Source organism: Dryas octopetala, chromosome 3 (genome assembly GCF_963921425.1).
Source record: "Dryas octopetala chromosome 3, drDryOcto1.1, whole genome shotgun sequence".
In the NCBI taxonomy this organism is placed as follows: domain Eukaryota; kingdom Viridiplantae; phylum Streptophyta; class Magnoliopsida; order Rosales; family Rosaceae; genus Dryas; species Dryas octopetala.
The window spans coordinates 28323347-28346870 of NC_141368.1; the positions used below are offsets into that span (position 1 = coordinate 28323347).

Genomic DNA, 23524 nt, shown 5'->3' on the forward strand with positions numbered 1-23524 from the left:
AACATAGGCTTGAAAAAAAAATTGCACTGCATTTGTTATTTCTATATCTCTTTCTCTCCCAATTTTATATATCTCTATTTCCATTTTCCCTACTGGCTGTGCACTTATGCATAAATAAGTACTACATTTAGTAGTAAAATATAGTAAAATAAGATATGAATGATAACACTAAGTTGTTTTAGATTATATGGATAATAATATTATTATTATTATATATATATAAGGCTTTGTGGGAAAACCATTTATGTCGAAGTAAGAAGTAATAGCAGAAAATAAATTAAACCTTGAAGACATGTCAGTTGTCTAATAAATTATGATGTATGTTATAAAATATATTAATATTTGGTGTGCTTCATTGGGTTTACATAGAATGGATAAATCTTGGATGTCCTCGGATCGAAGATCACAAGAATATGAGGCTGGGGTTGAAAGCTTTCTAGATTTCGGGCTACTCCATGAAAGTGATCCTAATGTCATTCGTTGTCCATGCCTCAAATGTGGGAATGTTAAAATGCACACTGTTAGAGAGATAAGATGTCACGCCCCGAAACTCAGGTACGTAACAGAGGCACCTATCTTGAGAATACCTGAGACTACAACAACCAATCCCCCGGTGTTATAATCCCAAATATCCGCAAAATAGGTTAAGCCTTTTGGTTTAGTAAAAATGGGTTGGATCAGAGTGCTTGAGTTTGCAGCGGAAAGTTTATTCAGAAATAATTAATTCATAATTAAACCAACCCTCGGAGCTACTATTGTTTAGAGTAACTTCAAAGAAACTGTTTATATAGACTCGATAATTCAAAAGTAGACAACCCAAGGACTCAGTGTATATACAAGATATGACCAAGGGTATATAAAGATAGTAAAAGGACACCAAGGACCTGCCCAAGGAAAATATACTGACTAAACAGGAACACAGGAGTTGACAAGCTCGAGACCGCACCACCACCCCTCAATCGAGGCCGTCAAAGTCCACACGCGCAGCACCTGAGAGGGAGAAAAACAACAATGTAGGGGTGAGCATCACATACGTTCATTGCTCCCCCTCAGGGAACTCCCTGCTAGGTTTGAAAAATAGTTTGAGATAATTTAAAATCAAATGCACAACACAAACCAGTTGTCAAGCTTTGTAAAACGAGTAGCATGCTCATACAATTTTCAAAATACAGTTTTTCGGGCCCAAGTTCAGAATCATACCTGTTGACCAGCCGTTAGGGCTAACTACCCTCTCACAAAAGCATAACAAAGTCCTGCAGTCATTTGACCGGGACAGGGTAGCGAAAGTGGCCATTTCATGGTTGTACCGCCTAGACTGGCCTCCCAAGAAGGACAATCGACCAGTCCGTCCGTACAACCCCTCATGAGGTTTTGGGGATCGAAACCCAGGGTCTACCGTAAGGGACCTTTCACTCTCAAGTCAAACACAATAACAATCTCACGAGAATATGCATAACGGTCATCATTCTCATCATCATAAAACCAAGCAGATATGCCAATCAAAAACATGCATCTTTATCACACAGTATTTATTATATAGTACATGCAGGAAATCCACTAGTCAGAGTGTGTTGTCCCCCTACCTAGGGTCCAAAGCTTTTGCTTGTTTTCGAGTACAAATCACAATTTGCCACGTCGCAACGATCTCCTTTAGGTAACTGGAGTTCCTAGTTTGACAACAACTGGTGTTAAAAACGGTCTTCACGTAAATCGATGACCTTGTCTGTTAAGACCAGGTATAATTCAGAGGTTTGGCACTAGCGTAACTGCTAGACTTCTCTGAATTCTTAATCCGATATGACCTTGCACCCCGAGGCAAACAGTCATGTCAGACCGTGTGGTTTCTATATCTATTTTAATTCATTGTCGAGGAGGTTGATCAGATATGAACCTACAACGTGACCAGGTCAGTGCATGGGGAAACTGAGGGAGCTCTGGCTCAGTACCCAACGCCTGTATGCTCATGGACTGACCTTAGTCATCACGTTATTTGGTTACCACTGATATGGCCTCAATATTTATTAAGTTCATTTGATAACAACAGTTAAACAGCGTTCCGTCTATAACCACAACTTAAATAACAGCAGGTTAAATAAGCTGGGTTAAGGGTATACCTGTTGAAGACTTCCCACGGGCAGAGTCTCGGTACTACTAGACTTGCTAAGTAATAAGATTAAAAGAACCTAATTAATAAGAGATTTATTTAACAAAATTTTAGCAGAAGTTCGACAGGGATCAAGAAATTACCTATGGAGCTCAGAAATGATTTTTTTAAAACTTCACCAAAACATAGCCTTCACACTACTAGAATTGAAGAGCTCGTCGCCACGATCGCGTAGGCGAAATCGGATCGTCGATCGGAGCTCCAGAACTCAAGATAAACTCAAAACAAGATTGAAGAAGAGAGAGAGGAGGAGAGAGGAGAGAGAAGCTCTCTCTTGGGAAGCGTGCGGCTGAATTGTGAGGAAATCAGCTGGGGGTGCGTTGCTATTTATAGGGAGAGTGAGTGAGTCAACTCGGTTGACTCATCCGAGTTGACTGGGTTGACTCAAGTCAACCGTCACAAAATGGGCCAATGGGGAAGTGACACGTGGCATGTGTACTAACACTTGGCTGCACATGCAGCCATCAGATCTTGCTGCCATGCAGCGATGGACGCTCCAGATCGTGCCACGTGGCGCGATCTGGTGATTTCCTATTTTATTTTCTTTTTCCTATATTCCCCAACTTCAAAAATTATTTAAAAATAGCTCGGGACTCAGAAAAATACCCCGAAAAATACTACGGACTCGTATCGACTAGTACTAATTAACTATGAGGTCAAATTACCAATTTGGCCTTTAGAAAAATTTCGAAAATTTCAAGCTCCACAAACTAAGAAAATTTAGGAAATTCATAAAATAATCTCCCGGACTCGGAATAATACGAGACTTGCACCGTTGGGTTCGTGAGTAAAAGTACTACCTTTTAAAGTTCTAACTTGGGTCAAAACCCTAGTCAAAATTGGTCAAACAATTTAAAGCTCAAGGTGAACAAAAATTAGATTTGCTAACAAATAAATTCTATAAAACCTTTTTTGAAAATAAGGAAAAATCACAAAATAAATTTGAAAATTTCCGGGTCTCACATAAGAGATCATCTATTTTTCAATGGTATTGATAAGAGTTATCGTATATGGTATTGGCACGGAGAAGAAGTTCCCAATATGAGTTCAGATAATTTAAAGGAAAATTTGGGGAGGTATAATGAGGAAACTATGATGGATAGTACTATAGAGATGGTTCAAGCTGCATATGATGGTTTTGTTACTAACCCTGCAGAATTGAAGACATTGCTTGAGGATGCTGAAAAACCCATTTACCCTGGTTGTTCAAAGTTTACAAAGTTATCAACATTGGTAAGATTGTACAACATCAAGGCAAAATATGGGTGGCCTGATCAAAGTTTCTCAGATTTACTAGCTTTTTTGGAAGAATTACTTCCATCCAAGAATGAAATGCCTTTATCATTGTATGAAGCAAGGAAGACATTATGTGCACTAGGAATGAAGTACGAAAAAATACATGCATGTCCAAATGATTGCATTCTATATAGGAAGGAGTATAAGGATGCAACTACATGTCCCACTTGTGATTTGTCTAGATGGAAGGTTAATAAGAATTCATGTGAAAGTAAGAAGGGGGTACCAGCAAAGGTTCTATGGTATTTTCCGCCTATCCCAAGATTTAAAAGAATGTTCTATAACCATAATATAGCAAAACATTTGCTGTGGCATGCTCGAGACAGAGAAGTAGATGGTAAACTACGCCATCCAGCAGATTCTCCTGCATGGAAGCTTGTAGATCATATGTGGCCTGAGTTTGGGGCTGACCCAAGAAATCTTTGACTAGCCATTTCAGCAGATAGGATAAATCCTCATAGTGGACTCAGTAGATATAGTTGCTGGCCAATAATAATGCTCAATTACAACCTTCCACCATGGTTGTGCATGAAGAGAAAATTTATGATGTTAACATTGTTAATATCGGGTCCTAAGCAGCCAGGTAATGATATTGATGTTTATTTGGCACCATTAATTGATGATTTAAAACATTTATGGGATATTGGTGTTGAAGCTTATGATGCATACAATCAAGAGACGTTTATGTTAAAGGCTGTGTTATTATGGACAATTAATGACTTTCCTGCATATGGAAATTTGTGTGGTTGTAGTGTGAAAGGGTATTATGCATGTCCAATTTGTAGTGAGAAAACATCTTCTACTTGGCTACATTTTGGTAAGAAGGTTTCATTTACTGGTCACAGAAGATTTCTAAGCCAAGATCATCTGTTTAGAAATCAAAGAAAACCATTTAATGGTAAGAAAGAGTTTGGATCAGCTCCAGATCCGTTAAGCGGAGAGGAAATTTTGAAAAAAGTTGAAGGGATTAAATTATCATGGGGTAAGAAGATGCCAACTAAAGGTAAGAAGACACCAAGTTATGGAAAAAGAAAGAGTAGAGGCACAAAGAATGAAGCAAACACTAGAAAGAAAGATGCTGACCTTGAGACTTGTTGGAAGAAAAAATCAATTTTCTTTGATTTACCATATTGGAAGTCATTATATGTCCGACATTGTTTAGACGTTATGCATATTGAGAAGAATGTTTGTGAGAGTCTTCTTGGCACATTGCTCGACATTCCTGGAAAAACAAAGGATGGTGTGGCAGCTCGTAAGGATCTTATTGCGATGGGTATACGAACTGAATTGGCAGCAAAAGTTGGGGAGAAAAAAACATATCTCCCCCCAGCATGTTACACATTAACTAGGGAGGAGAAAAGATCAGTTTGTAAATCCTTGTTAGAAGTCAAGGTTCCCCATGGATACTCTTCAAATTTTCGAAACCTTGTATCAATGCAAGATTTGAAACTTCTTGGTCTTAAATCTCATGACTATCATACGCTTATGCAACAACTACTTCCTATTGCAATTCGAGCTGTATTGCCTAAGCATGTAAGATATGCCATTACCAGATTTTGTCTCTTCTTTAATGCCTTATGTGAGAAAACAGTGGATGTTTTAAGGTTGGATGAAATACAAACTGATCTTCTGGAGACTTTGTGTTTGCTTGAGAAGATTTTTCCACCATCCTTTTTTGATGTAATGGTCCATCTTACAGTCCACCTCATTAGGGAAGTTCGCTTATGTGGACCCGTTTATTTTCGATGGATGTACCCATTTGAAAGGTACATGAAAATCTTAAAGGGTTATGTGAGAAATCGCAATCGTCCTGAGGGTTCCATGGCTGAATGTTACATTGCAGAAGAAGCTGTAGAATTCTGTACAGAGTATTTATCAAAAGTAGATGCAATTGGAATTCCATTGAAGATTCGTTCACACAAAAAAGATGTTGATCGTCCATTATCAGGAGGAAAAGTTTCAAAGGTTGATCTCAAGCTATGGCAGCAGGCACATCGTTATGTGTTGGAAAACACAACTGAGGTTTTACCTTATATCCAGTAAGATTAAAATCTTATCCTTTATACCTCTTTTTACAACTTTTAGACATGATTAGTGAGATAACAATATATGTTATTTATTCAAAACTTGTTAGAGAGCATAAGGAAATCTTGAAGATGGCTCATCCTGTTAAATCTAAACGTGAAAAGTGGCTCTTAGATGAACACAATCGAACTTTCATTTATTGGATGCAGCAAAGAGTATTTTCTTCTTCCTCATACTGATGTTCTAAATTATCAAAAATATTATATTTAAAAGTTAACAATGTGAGTGTTAACTTGCAGGTTGATAATGAGCTCAATATTCCTGAGTGTGACATATCAGAAACCTTAAGGTGGATAGCAAAAGGGCCTTGGGCAGAAGTAACAAAGTATTCTGGATATGACATTAATGGTATTCATTATCATACCAAGTCTCGTGATAATTCACAAGTCCAACAGAATAGTGGAGTGATATTAGTAGCGAAAACTCTCCAAGTAGCAAGCGCCAAAGATAAGAATCCTGTTTTGACAAATATGACTTTCTATGGGGTGATTCAAGAGATATGGGAGTTGAATTATACTAAATTTAAGCCTATAGTATTTAAGTGTGATTGGGTGGAAACCAACAATGGCATCAAAGTAGATGAGTTTGGCTTCGTATTAGTTGACCATAGTAAAATTGGGCACAAATCTGATACTTTTGTTTTAGCTACTCAAGTTAAAAAAGTATTTTACATTGAAGACCCAATGGATTCAAGGTGGTCGATTGTACTTGCAGCTCCTCAAATGGACTGGCTAGATGACAAAGAGTTAGGAGATACTCTTATTGACCATAAATGCCCTACTAAAACATTGCCATCAGTTGAATCATTTGATATAATGACTGAAACTGAATCGGTTTACATGCGAGGTGACTGTGAGGGAACTTGGGTTGAACATACTGCATCAGGATCTTAGGAATCTACTATAAGATAGATATATATGTTTATCTTTCATGAATTTTCTTTTGGCATTTATATGTTTGTCTATACTAGGTGTTGTATGCATTTTCTTTTGTCTTTGTGTGCTTAGTCTTTTGAGGGGTAAGGCTCCTTAAGTCCCCCCCTGACTAGGTGTAATTGTTTTTTTATCATTTAATAAAAGTTTCTTATGCTATGAAGGTTCTATAAATAAATAAATAAAAATGTTTGCATATATGTATTTCTACAATTTGGTAATTAACTAATAAATTTATTTTTGGAATCTTACAGTTTTTAATATGAATTCCAAAGAAGAAAATGGTGATGCTAGAATGCTATCAGAGAATGACCAAACCTCTAAAGAAAGGAAAGCCAGAGGTCCAACTCAGCTTTCAGACTTAGTACGTTTATTGTAGAAGTGATGGGGACCGACTGGAAGTTGGATATAACTCGAAGGGACAGCCAAAAGGCAAAGCAGGAAGTAAATTATCTAGTTTCATTGGTCTTATGGCTCGTACCACAGTCCCAATTACACATAAGAATTGGATAGAGGTACCAGAATCTTTAAAAAATAAGATATGGGACATGGTGCAGGTATGTATTGAATATAATTTTGGCCTTACACTTCTTGTATTAATTCATTTGATAAATTGAAAACACTGTTTCTATTGTACATCCCCTGCAGAGTGCTTTCATTGTGGATGAAAGAAGCAAGAAACATGTTATTAGCAATGCCGGAAAGTTGTGGAGAATATTCAAAAACACTCTAACAAAAAGGTATATATTAAAGTTCAAATATCAACCTAATCACCTAAAGAGTCCACCAAAAGCCTATGGTTTCATTCTTCAAACAGATTGGGATGCATTTGTGAGGGCCCGATTGACTCCAGAATTTATGGTTTGTAAATGAAAACACTTGATGTGCATAAGTGTACAATACTAACTGTTATATATATATATATGACACCTACAAGACACTAATTTTTTGTATGAATTTGTTAGAAACTTAGTCAAGAAAACTCAAGGAGGCGAGGTCTTCATCAGTATAACCATCGACTCTCCATAAAAGGCTATGCTAAATTGGAAGATGAACTGGTAAATTAATGCCGTGTTTAAATCTTTTATTAATATACAAAAACTACGTGGCTATTGTCAAATCAGACATGTTCATCTAAATAGAAGCTGGCGTCTGGGGCCACCACTGACATTGATCGATCAGTCTTATGGAAGAAGGGACGCGTTGATAAAGAAGGAAATTATTTGACTGAGACAATCAAAGCACGTGCTGAGCGAATTGTAAGTTGTATGGATAGGTATTTTAAATATGCTAAATTAATATATTCAATACAAACAAATTGTTTGCAATGGTTACAGGATGCAGTAACTAAAGGTGTTGAAGATGGGACAATATCAACTTCTGGTAGCACTGACATATTGACAATTGCTTTGGAAACACTGAAAATTCTGGACATGTAAGAGCTGTTGGAGGCTTTGTCACACCCAAGATGTACTTCAATACTCCAAGATGTAAATCTCAATCGAGTGAGCAACTAATATTGCAAAGGGAGTTGGAGAATCAAAGGCTACACATTGGGGAGATGCAGAAACAGCTGAATTTGTTTACTTCATTTTTACAACCTAATCAAGTGAGAATGATGGAAGAATGGCTCAAAGTTAATCAAGCATCTGAGAAAGGTAGTTGCTCAATCAAGTTTGATACAGATGAAAAAATGTCTAGGGTGGTAAACCAGAAAGATAAAGAGAAAAAATCTAAAGTCAACCGAAAAGATGACAAGAGGAAGACTTTCATAGAAAAGCCAAAAGATATGAAGGTACATGCATAGTTATTATATATTAGTTTGTTTTTATCTAATAATAAATATTGAATATCTTTGCAATTTATTTCTTGTAAGGTAAAACAATGCAATGAAGAGGAAATTTCTAAGCTAAAAATCAATCGAAAGTATGATGATATAGAGGCTTCTATGGAAAACCCAAAAGATATGAAGGTGCACATATATATATATATATATGTTCTTTTTGGTTTCTTCCCAAATTTAATAATTATAAATTATGATTTAATTTTTGTTTTGTAAGGTCAAACAATGCAAATTGGCTGTAGAGACAATTGAAAATATTGTTGCATGTGGGACAATCATCCCGCTAGATGGACCTTTACATGGAGTGCCATTAGGGGTTAAAAATTTGCGCATTGCTATTGACGTAGCTATTAATGAAAATGCTATTCTCCCAATACCTGTTAATGATGAACTTATGACTGTGAGGCAAGCCATTGGTACTCATGTAGCATGGCCTCGACATCTTGTTGTAATGGCGAATGATGAGGTACAACTTCTGGTTGTCTATGACTTATTTATATAGCGAAAAAAATTATAGTAATAATACACTATTTGTTTTTGCTATTAGCGTCCAGCGAAGCTTCAAAAGTTGTCAACCACACAGTCACTCGTTAAGGAATCGTACAAGATGCCTGGGTCTGTACATTTACTTTTGCGGTTGGCTAAAGGAACTATGGTTGAAAATGAGTCAACCAAAATCCCATTTGAAAGTGGTGTATTTGGGAATGAATTCAATACGTTTCTGTTTAGAGACGACATCATTCAATTCTGCTTAATGCAAGAAATATCCAACGTTTGCATTTCAATCTACATGAGGTTAGATATATGAATAAATATGTGCATTGTCTAATACATTGAATATTAATCATATGATCGATGAGGTATGATACTAATTATCTAAATATTATCATTTTTTATTAGGCACCTTTGGTCGATATTGAAAAAGAAAAATCAGGATAGCTCTTTTGGATTTGTAGATCCTGGTCGTATCTCTAATTTGGCAGGTAAAATGGAAGAAAGATCACGTGCACTATCAGTAAGATTAGAGAATGCCATAGAAGACCAATTAATTTTTGCTCCTTACAATAAAGGGTAAGTTTAATGTCCATGATTAACTTTCTTGCAAGTTGTATTTGATATAAAATAATGATGCAATATTTATTTTACATATATATGTAGGGGTCACTGGTTGCTGGCTGTCATTGACCCTTATAGTGCATTGGTGTATTATTTGGACCCTCTGAATGAAAATAGCATAAATCCTGGAATGAAGGACGTTGTGGACCTGTAACTATTTCTTTCTATCTGATATTAATTAATTTCATTTTGTTATTCATTAAACTGGTAGAACAATGTATTCACCTGTTTTATGTGCAGTGCATTAAAAATGTTTAATGGTCAAAAGGGAAGAAAGGGTCGAAAAAATGTAATTTGGAAAGTAGTAAAAGTAAATAATGGTATTTTCACCTCAAATAATAAATTATTACAATGATCTCATTAAATTACATTTCATGTTGTTTTGGTGTAGTGTCCAAGTCAAGTAGGAAGTGTGGAATGTGGTTATTATGTGATGAAGTACGTGAAGGAGATCATTGAAGATCCAAGGTGCTCAATTATAAACAAGGTGAGTACTAATTACTAAGAATGTAGAATTTAATTGTTGGATATGTATACTAATTATGTCATGGTTTGTAAATATTGAATGCCCTGACTATTGTGTCCTTGTAATGGAAAAAATACTGTTTTGACTAGATCTTTAGTGCCTAAATATATGTTAAATTATGGACTGGTTCCATATATATATATCAGGATTTAAGATGCAACCATATAGATCAATAGAAGACATTTTACGTACTGCTAATTTTGATTGTCCTAGATGGCATGGGCAGTGTGAGTCTTGCAATCTTAATTATTGTGTCTATTTGGCACTCTTAGTGATTTTGCTGGTGTTTCCTTGGGTAGTGTGGTTGGCTTTGAAGATTGAATTGGCTTGCTTTTAATTTGAAAGCTAGTATCCCTACTATGGTGGGAATTCCCTCGGTTTTTGTTGTTTGCAGCAACCTCAATTATGGTATATTTGTGAATGTATCAACGTGTTGCTTTTGCATTTTTGATTCTCACTTGACTTTGCCTATATATTAACCCTCAATGCATCAGCTTTCAATATATGCTTGAAGTGGAGAGTGTGATTTCTCTTTGGCTGTGTTCCTGGTTTTTCTAAGGAGATTGATGCAGCTCACGCACCCTCTAGCTAGCTAGCTATCTGTTTAGTTTTGTTAATAGCTGCAGGCTACTTATCGATGCTTTTGGTATTGAGTCAATTCAGGTTGCAGACTGCTTGCTGCTTATTGGCTAGTTATTGGTGCTTTAATTTTAGTTTTCTATCAATTAATTGAGTCAATTGATTTTTAGAGCTTGATTTATCTCTTCTTAATTGGCCGGTATTGCAGTTCAAAGGAAAAGTCACATACACACAAGAATAAATTGATGTGGCGCGAATAGAGTGGGCAGAACTTGTTGATGCATTAATCGAAGAGGACCAAGAGCGCTAGTGAGTTAGGAGATCGACACTTTCATATTTTGTTGATTAATTATAACTTTATATTAAGCCTAATATTTTGAAGAACATTATATTAGGCCTAATATTTTGAAGAACTTCATATTAGCTAGGGCTAATATATATTTTGAAGAAATTGTATATATGCACTTAATTATATGTAATATTGTACAAATTGAATTATATATGCAAATGTACTATCTTTTTGCAGTGCAATTAAATATATTTTTAGTTTATCAAGCATTCTTTAATTAGTATATGGTTTTAAAAGCCATAAAATTATATATATATATATATGCAATGTTGAAAAAATATATATAAATGCAAATTTATACTGATTTATGACATTGTTTAGATGTCATGTAATACCTATTATGATACTTCAAATTAGTTATTATAACACTGTTTAGATGTCATATAATACCTATTATGATACTTAAATTTAGTTGTTATGACACTGTTTAGATGTCATGTAATACCTATTATGATACTTAAAATTAGTTGTTATGACACTGTTTAGATGTCATGTAATACTTATTATGATACTTAAATTTAGTTGTTATGACACTGTTTAGATGTCATGTAATACCTATTATGATACTTAAATTTAGTTTTTATGACACTTTTTAGATGTAATGCATGTAATATCTATGATGACACTTAAATTAAGTTTTTATGACACTTTTTAGATGTCATGATAAATATTAGATGACACCTAAAATGTGTTATCTAATGTGACTTTTAATGACACCCACATAGATGACTCTATTCCATGGTGTCATTAAATGTCAAAGATGACATGTAAACTGTGTCATCTATGAAGATTTTTGTAGTAGTGAGTTACACCCCTATTTTGTATTTCTTGTACCACTCTCCTTACAAACCCTCGACGGGTCTCAACCATGCATGCACTAACAACAAAAAGGATAAAGCAAACCGAAAATGTAAAAAGTGAAAAGGCAACCAAGTAAAAGAAAAAGTATGTCCCACTGGGCGTGCCAATTTATGTTATGGTCGAAAATGTTGCTAACCACGTGTACGTCTATGATCTAGTTCATATCATTGATTCTTTTTGGAAAAGGCGTGCCACCAAGTATTCGTTTGTACTTGGATGAGTACAAATATCAATAAAACTTAAAATAAAAGCGATAAACAAAGTAATCAAACGACTGTGCCAAAAGAGAATTTTAAACTTCGTATAGGTTCTTTTCTTCGCCTGGGCATTCCAGGACTTTCAACATTTCTTTCTTATCGTGACAATGTGGATTTGCAATGGTTAACTACTAGATCACAAGTAATAAATTTGAAAATGGAAACACCCTCAATAAGGAAGTAAGCCGAGTTCAAGGTTAGCTGATCAACAATAGTAGTTTTCAACTACAGATCTAGCCATAAGATGATCGAATCGGAAATCACAATATATTAACTAAACATAACTGGAAATGATGCAATAAATGGCCAATAAACAACTAGATCTGAAATTTAATACTCAAAGAAGGATTAAATATCACTGAAATAAACTGAAATCGAGTACAATCATTTGAACTAAATGCAACGTAACTAAAATTAAATGCAAGACTTAGTAATAAAGAAATTCCTCAAAGGGAAAGATAAGAACTATAAAGGAAATTCAATGCATGGCAATGCCAATTTGATTTGCAGTATTGCAAAGATTTTTTGGGTACGAGTGTGTATAGTCCTCCTTACAGCTTTCCTTAGTAGGGTCTTTATAGTAAAGGTGACGCTGAAACCCTAGTACACCTACCTCTGGATTGCTGACACTTGTACGTTCACTAATGACCTTCCAAACTTTGTACTTATCTTGATAGCTTTCACAGGACACTTTTCATTTTGGTACTAGCTTTATTCTTTTGTCCTAACAGCTTTCTTAGCAAGGGATCTCGTCGAGATCTTCTTTGTGCTTCCCGAGCATCTAATGGGCCTCGGACATGCTCTGGGCTTTTGACTTTGGGCTAAAACTATACTTGAATTGAGCCTTCTCCTTGCCACATAGCCTATTTGAACAAATGGGTACAAACAAGTAACACAACCATGAACCATATATGGAGAATATATATATAATATATATTTGGAAACTGCTACACTTTCTGGCGGAACAAAAAGGAATCATCGATTGTCGAGATTACCTTGTTTTTGCTTCTATAAATTATTATTAATTTGTTGCTTTTTTCATCCCTTTGGTAAGTAAGTATGCAGAGAGAGAGAGAAAGAGAAAGAGAGAGAGACGTACAAATGAATAATAGGTATTTAGGTTAATTATAAATTTATAACATATTACTACGGTTAGGATATATATGTGGAATATGACCAGATTAATTTGGTTGCAACCCTATCTATATATGTACCGGAGCTTTATCAAATTTCCCCGCGATTTGACAAATAGAGTTACAACTTACCAGGCCAACTTTTTACCAAAATTAATTCACCGCCGTTTTGAAAAGACTTAATTTATTTGTTTCAACTTTAGAGTACTGCTATATACATCTCATTCTCTCTCACTATACATCTCCTTACTTAATTTGTGATATTTGACACAAAGTAAAAAGACTTTAATGGATAACCCATAATTTTTGGAAAAAAAAAAAAAAACTCTCTACGCACCCTAAACCCAACACTCCTAAACCCCAACGACAACATTTCAGGCACGTACACCCCTCCTCCTATAACCTCACTTTTTCATTTTTCATCCACTAAACTCTAAAACTTCTCTCTTTATTCTATATATATAAGTAATAATATTGTAGAAAAGCATATTAGTTTTGATGAATGAAGTCTTCACTCGTCCCTAGCTTATTTATCTTCAGATGAGGTATAATAGTAAATTTTTGAGTTTTTTTTTTTAAAATATTTTTTCGTATTCTTTCATTTCTGGTCGCAATTCGTTCAGCGAACTAGGGCCGAATGGTTCTAAAAATTTCGGCAAGTGTCAACCAAACATAAGTAAACTATTTGGTTGATCACCGCCGAATGATAATTGCAAATAAATATCATAGAAGATATCATTCATACCATTTGGCAGTTATCCACCGAATAGATTACTTATATATATTTGGCAGAAAGCCACCGAATTAAATTCTGATATTTGTGTAGAAGTGATCCGATCAGTTACTTGGAGAGCCGAATGTTAGTACATTTGCTCGGCAATCATCTGCAGAACAAAGACATTTAGTTTGGCTACCTTCTGTTGAATATAGGGTTTTATGTGTAGAGCGAGCAACATGATGATGCTTATACTTGAAACAACGAAAAAGTTGGGGCTGACACTGAGGACAAGGTTGGGACCGAATACTCACGTGACTATACTAATGAATTCACAACGAACAAGGTATCCATTTGTGAATTTGAAATTAATGTTGTATATAGCAGTAGTTAAAATGTGAATAATATAAATTTTATGTATAGATATTTCATATATTGAAGGGAAGTATTAATTATCTGGGCAAACGCAGGTGTAGACCAATATGTTCGTGACATGTGGCGAAGGGACATGACTGCTGATATGTGGGCAAGGTGCTAGTGACATCCAAGCCGTAGGATCCCGTTGCGTGGCGCACCACGTGTCCCTCCTTTTGAATTTTCGTTTTTCCTATTTAATTTCTAAATTCTATCAAACTTTGAAAAATCAACAAAAACTCATAAGAAGTTAAAAAACTATTTCATAAAATCCTACGGACTCATCTCAATGAGTATCTAAAGCTTCAAAATAATAATTTGACATTAAAAATATTCCAAAAAATTATATCTCCAAAACAAATAATTTCAAATAACTATTCAACTTTGGAAATTCGATCATGCATAGATTAATCTTCCGAACTCTGATTGGCACACCGTTAGAAGAGTTGGATTTGTCTCGAAGAGTACTAATTTCCTATGGTCTTACATTGACCAAATGGCCTTCGTACATCATTCCTTAAATCCAAAACTATCGAGGAAAATTGTATTTCCATTAAAGAAATCTCAAATAATTCTAGAAAAATTCTAGAAAATCCAAATTATTGCCCAAAAATTTAAATTTCTTCAATTTAAATGCTTGGAATTTTCTAGGACATCACCCATGTACGCACACTGCATATCCCTCAAGAAGAAGTTTTGAAATTTGAAAAAAGCTACCAAATTAAACTTGATAGCAAGTCACCAAATTTGAAATATCAATCATAATCCAAATTCCTAAACTCATGGATATTTATGCTTATTTGGTTTTTATGTAAAACTGGGTTTATTTTCCCAAATGCTTAATTGGTAAATATATATAAGATACTTTGTTTTTTAAGGAATTGTACGTACTAGTCCCCACAACTAACCCATGGCTAGAATTACATCGCTTATGAGAAGTTACATATATAGAATGGATTGGGGGACAAACTTTAGGAAGAGGGAAGAAAATGATATGAAGAAAACAGGAAAGCTTATTAGCATGCATATGATACATACTTCTTAGGCTAGGTTAGATCAGTAGAATGCCATTAATATTTCTCCTCCGCCTGTACTTCGTCCATAGGGTCATAGTGCTTCACTATAAGAATGGATGTATTAGCCATAAAGCTTGAAGACACCAATGCATCCCCCAGAGGTCCCAAGTCATCAGAGTCGTCACAATCCAATAACTGTACTGTTGTGACTGGTCCACGCCCTCTTCCCACTAAATACAAATCATATTTAACTTCCATCACACTTATTAGGTTGAGAGTTTCTTCCCAACTATTGACTAGCTTCTCTAATAATTTTATGGAGGGATTGTTCATGGACCTGAGCCTAAACTCATCCATGTATAGGTCATCGAGTTGTTTCTGCCTCCCAGTCGTTGCCATTGCCTCTAGAATTTCATCATTATCATCAGCATCTAATCCCACTCCTAATGCATATTTACTTGGAATAAGTCGTACAACTGTCAAGTTGACCCTAGGATGTCCAGCCATCCTCCATGCATATGCTAATGCCTCACGATCGTCTGCCCCTCCTATGAAAAGCATGGCAATGTGGTAGCAGCCTACTGAGCTGTTGTTGGAGTCGGTAATTTTAGATGTTGCAAGTCCACGATCGACGAAGATAGCCACGGAGCACGGTGCATTGGCAATCACGTCATTATTGACCTTCTTGAGAGAAGGGTTAGAATCTTCCATCCCTCCGTTAATGCTAAATTGCTTGTGGAACGGAATGATTATGAGGTTGAGACACTTGTCCTCAGCCAAGTTGCATATGTCCTCATACATGGTGTTGTACGGAGATACCACGGTGAGTGCTTGGACGAAGACGTTTTCTCTTTGCTTCACATAGTTTTCAAAAGCATTGGAGTTGAAGTCAGATTGTACCTCATTGGTGTGATCCGTGTCGGTCCTGCAAGCATCATGCACGATCAACATGGCCGAAGAATGACCGATAAGCTCCACGAGTTGGACGGCAAAGACACTGATTGGAGATTGTTTGGTTGGATTGGAAGCTTCGAGGAGGCTGATCATGCCTGTTATGTTGCATGAGGTGTGGGTGCATGCAAGAATTCGAATTTCCGTATTAGGTCCTACGCTTTGTATGTTCCTGAGTTTGTATTGGGTGACACGCCTGGTGGACTTGTAGGTGATGGATAGAAAAGGTCCAATCGGAACCATCATTACCAAACAAACAACTATCATCACTGCAAACGTTTGGTTGTCCAAGACCTAGTACACAACACATCAAAGATTTCAAAGATAATTTACAGGTATGGTTATATGTGTATATATATAGTGTTATTTCAAGGGGTTTATATTATGAGAAGTATTATGTGAAAGGTAAGGCACTCAACCTAAAATAAATTAGTAATGAATGGAAAGGTACGTATAAGATTTTATATATATATAATATATATATATATAAGAATCTCGTATATAAGAATGCTCTAAAACTAACTAGTTAGTAAGTTAATACAAAGTTAACCACCATGTTGGGCCCATCGCACAATGTAATCTAAAAATCCGAACCATTTATTTTTTAGGCCCTACTTCAAATATCATCCCTGTAAAAAATCTCCAAAATCGAAAATCATTTAGTCATTTAATTATAACAACAACTATTTATATGTTTTTATCGAAAACACTAATCGTCTATTTATTTGATCTCAATTAGATGACTAAATGATTTTCGATTTTGTTGATTTTTTGTAATGATGATCTTTGAAGTATGACCTAAATAATTAATAGTTCAGATTATGAGATTAGTTATGTGGTGGTCTCAAAAGCATGGTTAGTTTCGTATTAATTAACTTGCTAACTAATTAGTTTTAGAGCACTCCTATATATATATATATATATATATAGTTATATATGATCGAGTTGACATCCCAACTCGTGCAAACTTACATATGTTCATCAATCGGCATGATGGATCAACATGTGTAATTTTACACTTCCAAATACTTTTCAATTAAGATAAAGTAAAAGAATATTTCAAAAACATAACTTAAACATGCATGCATAATAGGTACCTTTAGGTCTCGAGCAACATTGAGTACAAGCAGAGCCAATAAGCCTTTGGTGTTCATAAGTAGTCCAAGAGCCAGACTATCCCGAGGTGGAATTTTGTTGATTAAGGCTATAACAAAAGTGCTCACAACCTTAGCTAAAAAAGCCACGATGATAACCCCCAAAAATCGATATATGGTAGTTCCAGTTTGTTCTTCATTAGCTCTGTCAATCTGATTGAGAATAAACCTTGTATTGGTTCTTAACCCTATAACTAAGAAGAAAAGAGACATGAGAAACTCGGACACAAAGTTTCCAACCCTCTTTAGGAGCACATTATTGAGGTCTCCCCTAGGCATAATAGCTCCCAACACAAAAGGCCCCACCATAGAGTGCGAACCACAGGCATCGGTTATGAACCCACATAGCACAATACCGGCTAGAACAAAGCATATATGGAGTTCATTGTAGCTATCCTCTTTTGTTGTGCAACGAATTACCCACGAGAGAGCTGGGCGAACTACAAAAACACATAATCCAATGAAGGCCAAGGTGGACAGGACCGTATATATTTGCTCATTGATTATGGCCATTGTTACAAGAAGAAGAAACCACGAGAACAAGTCGGAGATAACTGCTGCAGATAAGGCAAGTCTTCCAATCTCAGTGTGGAAGAGCTTGAAGTCTGCAAGGATTCGAGCGAGATCTGCGAAGTTGGTAGTGGCGAGGGCAATGCCCCAAAATATGGGTCCTTTCACAGTGGGCTTGTTTTTTGTTTGTGAAGTAAAGTCGCTGAAGAACAAAAAACGATACAAGGCCCACCCGAGGGGGACAGCAAAGACAATGCCCACAAGAGCAATGCTGAGAGTCTTCTTTCCAGCACCTATTATTGGCTTGAAATCAAGGTCTAGCCCCACAAAGAACATGTAATATACGATGCCCAAGTTTGCCAAAGTCTGTGTGGACAACATGGTGCTGAAAGGAAATACGTAGGCTCTTAAAAAATTTGTCCTGCCAATGAGAGATGGACCCAGTAGCACACCACCCTGCATATAATTCATTAGTCATAATTTTGTTAAACACTATATATATATATATAGTACTTCTACTTCTATTCCCGCTATCTTTTTCCTCACCCAATTTTCCTTTCATCACTTCAATAAAATTTTAATATATATATATATATATATAAAGAGAGAACTCCTCCAGTTTGGTAAACATTCGTAATTTTAAAATTGTCCATAATTCATAAAAATGTCATGCAGAAGAAATGTAATTTAATTAAAAGAGATAAATTCATAAAATAAACAACATTATGAGCCAACTTCTATATATTAAGAGAAAACTAAATATTAAAATTAAGAAAAGAAATAGCATGCACCAGCCATGTTTAAGAAGTTGTCCTTGATCCAACTTCTGTCAACAAAAATATAAAGTAGAAACAAAAATTAAGAAATAAAACAGACACTGGTAATATTCAAGAACTTGTTCTTGATCCAATCTCCGTCTAAGGAAAAAATTAATATAAAAATTAAGCAAAAAAAAACTAGCAGCAACAAATAAGAAACCTTATTACGTACCATGCAAATTAGATTTAGAGTGATTGTGGCATGATAACTGACAATATTGCCCAAAATAACAACATATGCGCAATAGAAAAAACTTCTCCGGCGGAATAGCATGCAGTGAGACTAGCTAGTTATATATATATCCTTGCATAAAATTATTTTCTGAAGGAAAATTGTCTTTAGGATATTTAGGATATATATGCAAAAAAGAGAGGGATAGGAAAGCTTTTGACAGATTCAGTTCTAGCTAGTAAACGTGTTCTTTAAATACAAGTTGTGTTCTCATTCTGAAGATACAAGGCCTCTACTTAACCATGAATACATGCAATACAACTTGACAGAATGGCTAGTATAAAGGACTAATTATGAGAGACTATTTTATAAAAGCCCTTAGATTAATTCAATGGCACATATTTAACCTCACCCTAATCCATTTTCTTCCTCGTCCCCTTTTTTACCTCATCCGTCGACGGGTTTACGCCATATCCTCCTAGAATGTAGAATAAGATTTGTGGAGATTATATGTTAGGTTTTAATTCTGGATTAATCTCAAAATTAAAACTTAACATAATTAAACCGACAAACTAGGTGTCATTTGATTAATCTAAAGACTCTTATAAAATTGTCCCTCATAGTCCCCCATAATTAGTCCCTGCTATTCGCCGGACTCTACAACTTGATATGTAGAACTCTATAATAATTAGTTGAAATTTGAGCATCTAATCCAAGACCAATAGACATTGGGTGGAGAGTAGGCCAAAGACCTTTTACATGACGTGGGAGCATGTATAATCGTTGAACTTGACATATGCAATACATGAAGAAATTGTAGCATCTAATTTAAAACCAACTAGAAATGATGGACCGGCCCAAACCTTTTATATTCTGCATATATGCAAGATTTCACATTCTCCATGTTCTATATACTCTCCAACAATATCAGGTAATATGATTTCAGAAAAATAAGGGTGGCGGTGAGTGGAAACAATAGGTGAATGGGATGTTTAGAAAGGGAACTTAATATAAGCATTTGAATCTCAATAATGCTAAATACGGGTTCTAATTGAATGCTAGTAAATTGTAATTATACTTGATTATTAATTGTGTGGTGTTCAAGTGGACACATATCTCGTGAACCAAAAAGTCAAGGGCAAGACATATCATTATCTTCAAAACAAATTCATCATCTATACTCCCCTAATAAAATAAAAGTCCACTCAGTGCGAAGTGCGAACCAATAAAAAAGAATCTAAATTTATAAGTATTCTTAAGATGCCATATTAAAAATGAAGAAAGATGAAAACAAAAATATTTTTATACATTACAAGTTAAATAAGTTTGTCGGTAAAAATTGTGTTATTCGTTTTTTGGCACTAGCCTAATTCATTTATTATTTTTCTTAGAATATTATGTCCAAAAGTCCTAACTCTATATGTGACAATTTACAGAAAGAGACACCTTTAGGAATATGGGAAATATTGCATAGGAGAACGGTATTATATATATATGTCAATATGTGTATGTGTGTATTTCTTAAGCACACCAATTAAATAGTAAAATATAGCATCAATAATAGAGTAATAGGGATGTATTACTCACAAGAATATTGGCGACAATCCGTGGTTGGTGGAAAGGTTTGAGGGCGAGCATGACGATGCGATTGATGAACATGATGGTGACCATTTGGAGAACAAAGAGTGGGAGAGATGACATCAAGGGGTTTTCAACACGCCATAGCCCACTTTCATATGTTATTGTTCTATTATAACATACCTGCATAGCACCTTTTGAGGCTGTCGTTAAAACATATGTTGCTCCCTTCATTGTAGCTTATTCTTCTCCTTACCCAAATTAAATAGGTCTTCTCTTTTTTGTCCTCTTTCCTTATTATTTACATCCAGTGGCGAAAACCCTTTCCCAACAAGATAGAGGTATATCTGGGAAAGAGAATTAAAAATTAAGATCGCTAAAGAGAAATTAAAGCTCGGACCACCATGAGAGAGAGAGAGAGAGAGAGAGAGAGAGAGAGAGAGAGAGAGAGAGAGAGAGAGAGAGAGAGAGAGAGCTAGAGAGAGAGAGAGAGAAGGGGATGAAGGAGGGAGGGGAAGGCTCTAAGCAATTTAAAATGTTGATAAAAGGGCGTACGTAGTTGTATATATTGTAAGGTGAGTACGATTGTTCTGTTATCTTTTTTTCGTTTTCTAATCATCAATATTATTGATCATCCTCATCCTCTTTGCTATACAATTTTTCATTCAATTATGAGGTTATTTGTTAGTCTTTTACAAGGTAACGAAGTTTGGAAATAACCAACTAACTATCTTTTTTAATTTTGGTACTTCGAAATAACCAACTAACTAACCTTTTTCTCTCAGTTGATGGACAACCCAGATGGAAGGGTTATAGAGTTTGTTATTCGATCTGCACCTAAGTATGATTTTGCCTCCCCCTAAATCTAAAAGAAAAAAAAAAAAAAAAAACTAACCTTTTCCTTAAAAAACGAACCTCTTTATATACATTGTTACTGCATATACATACGTTGTTATTTTCTTACCATATATAAATATATTATCACATAACGATGTTATCTCATACATGCAATAATGTTAGTTTTCTGTGCAAGAAATTTATTTTTTATTTTTTTTTTGTACAAAATATGTATAGGTATGCCTACTAAGTGAAAAATATCACATACATCACTAGAAACAATAACGTTAGCCAAAACACTTTAATATTAACATGTCTCTCATCTATATAATAAAACAGAACGGTTTTCGAATTATCACAGGGTCTGAATGGCTGAGATCATTTTTGGCTTAAATCCAATGATCGGTTATCTATTTCCCAAATTTACTTTCCTGCACATGAGAATTGGTTTGCCGCCTCTCTCTCCTTAATTAATTTTTTCAAATTTACTTTCCGTTATCTATTAAACTGATTATGCTTGCCAAAATATTGGTGTTTGTACAATAGAAAGAACGGTTTCGTACTTGCGGGAGCGAGTTCGAAGAGGCTAGTGCTTCCAATTCATAGTTTACTTTCCTAAGCTTTCCAAACACAGGAAAGGAAATTTCACATTCCCTTCCTCCTGGAAAATGCAAAGGAATTGATTTCCCAAGAAATTAATTCCGTGAACCAAACGAGCCCAAAAGAAAACACACACACACACACCTGCTAGCTAGATAATTGATATTGTATAGACTAAAAACAACTAAATATTAAAAGCAATGGTGAGATGAAAACTATAGCAATAAAAGTTATATATATATATATAGCACCATCAAAACATTCCTCCCAAACAACTATTGCCTTAAGTGGTCACCCTGACCACAGAGTGCACCATAGCAAATACACATGGGTTCATTTGAGAGGCGATTGTGGGACCATGAATATATTTTTTTATATGGGAGGCGATTTTCACACTCTCATTTTCTTTATTTGCAATCATTTGTATTTTTGGGTTTATTTCATATTTAGTACCTAAACTTTGACCCTTGTCTTAATGTGGTACCTAAACTTTTATTTGTCCCAATTGAGTACCTAAACTTTTATTTTGTGTCTAATAGGTACCAAAATGAATTTTTGTTAAAATTGTCAATAAAAATTAGGGGCAATATAGTCAAAGTATATTTTAATTATTTTCTTTATATGTTTAAAATTATTAAAAAAACACACACAACAAACAAAAAAAATTAAAAATTAAAAATTAAAATATAAATTTTTTGAAGTGACTATATTGCCCTTAATTTTTGTTGATAATTTTAACAGAAATTCATTTTGGTACCTATTAGACACAAAATAAAAGTTTAGGTATTCAATTGGGACAAATAAAAGTTTAGGTACCACATTAAGACAATGGTCAAAGTTCAGGTACTAGATATGAAAAAAACCCTTTATTTTTTAATTATTTTTATAAATTTTTTATATTTATATTTCCAAATCTACCCTTCATGCTTTCTAGCTCTCTTCATTTAGATTTTCTAGATTCGTTCAATTTCTCTTTTGCTCTATATCTTGATCTTTTTCTCTAATTTTCCAGATCTCTATAACTCAGATAAATCAATTTTTTCTATAAAAAATTTACATCCCTAGTTTTATATATATATATATATATAAAATGTCTTTGATGATCTCTCACAAAGACTTTTACTGTACTTGATTCTTCATTCCTACCTCAGTAATATTTCAAGGAACATGGGCAAATTAAGACTCCTACACCATATTTGTCTTGGACCAGATTGTTGGAAGGTTTGGGTGACACTTACAGTATTAGAAGATACTCCATTATATCGTCCAACGTCAAAGTTTAATGTGGTTGATGATGCAATTGGAAGTACTATTGCTTGACCCAAAAACTACGTTGTTCTAAATTAAGTACTTAATTTAGAACAATGTAGTTTTTGGCTATTATGTAGAAGGGTGATCTTTCTAGGTCCAAAGTCTAACTAAAGTGTTTTTGGTTCTACACATGGTCTAGCTATACCAATGCAGGATATGTTTTTGAGGTTGTGCATATTTGGTCTTTTGTAGCTCCATCTTGACCATTATTTTGGCTCTAGTTGATAATGTATATATTGACCTTTTTGTGGTCTACACATGCATTTGGTGTATGTTAGAAGTAGGTGACCTTATTTTGTTCTACATA

At 34.9% G+C, this 23524-nt stretch overlaps 1 protein-coding gene, 1 long non-coding RNA gene and 2 pseudogenes across 3 annotated transcripts; 2 read left to right on the forward strand and 2 right to left on the reverse strand.

The window, feature by feature from the left end:
- Positions 1-1593: 1593 nt before the first annotated feature.
- LOC147292261 (uncharacterized) lies at positions 1594-2384 on the reverse strand. Its single transcript, XR_015121186.1, has 3 exons — positions 2248-2384; positions 2115-2160; positions 1594-1667 (listed from the first exon to the last, which is right to left on the reverse strand). It is a non-coding gene; the product is annotated as an uncharacterized LOC147292261 (long non-coding RNA).
- A 2228-nt stretch (positions 2385-4612) lies between these two features.
- On the forward strand, positions 4613-6438 carry LOC147292262 (uncharacterized). Its single transcript, XM_086236156.1, has 3 exons — positions 4613-5499; positions 5595-5700; positions 5785-6438. Exons 1-3 carry the CDS (start codon positions 4628-4630, stop codon positions 6436-6438), a joined length of 1632 nt encoding a protein of 543 aa, XP_086092282.1. The 5' UTR covers positions 4613-4627.
- A 301-nt stretch (positions 6439-6739) lies between these two features.
- Positions 6740-11048, forward strand: LOC147292263 (uncharacterized; annotated as a pseudogene). The gene is made up of 11 exons (XR_015121185.1): positions 6740-7034; positions 7126-7338; positions 7443-7535; positions 7620-7736; positions 7815-8272; positions 8354-8449; positions 8538-8786; positions 8868-9115; positions 9221-9391; positions 9828-9923; positions 10750-11048. The product of XR_015121185.1 is annotated as an uncharacterized LOC147292263 (transcript).
- Positions 11049-15340: 4292 nt separating this feature from the next.
- On the reverse strand, positions 15341-20571 carry LOC147292264 (cation/H(+) antiporter 15 pseudogene; annotated as a pseudogene).
- Between the last annotated feature and the right edge of the window lie 2953 nt (positions 20572-23524).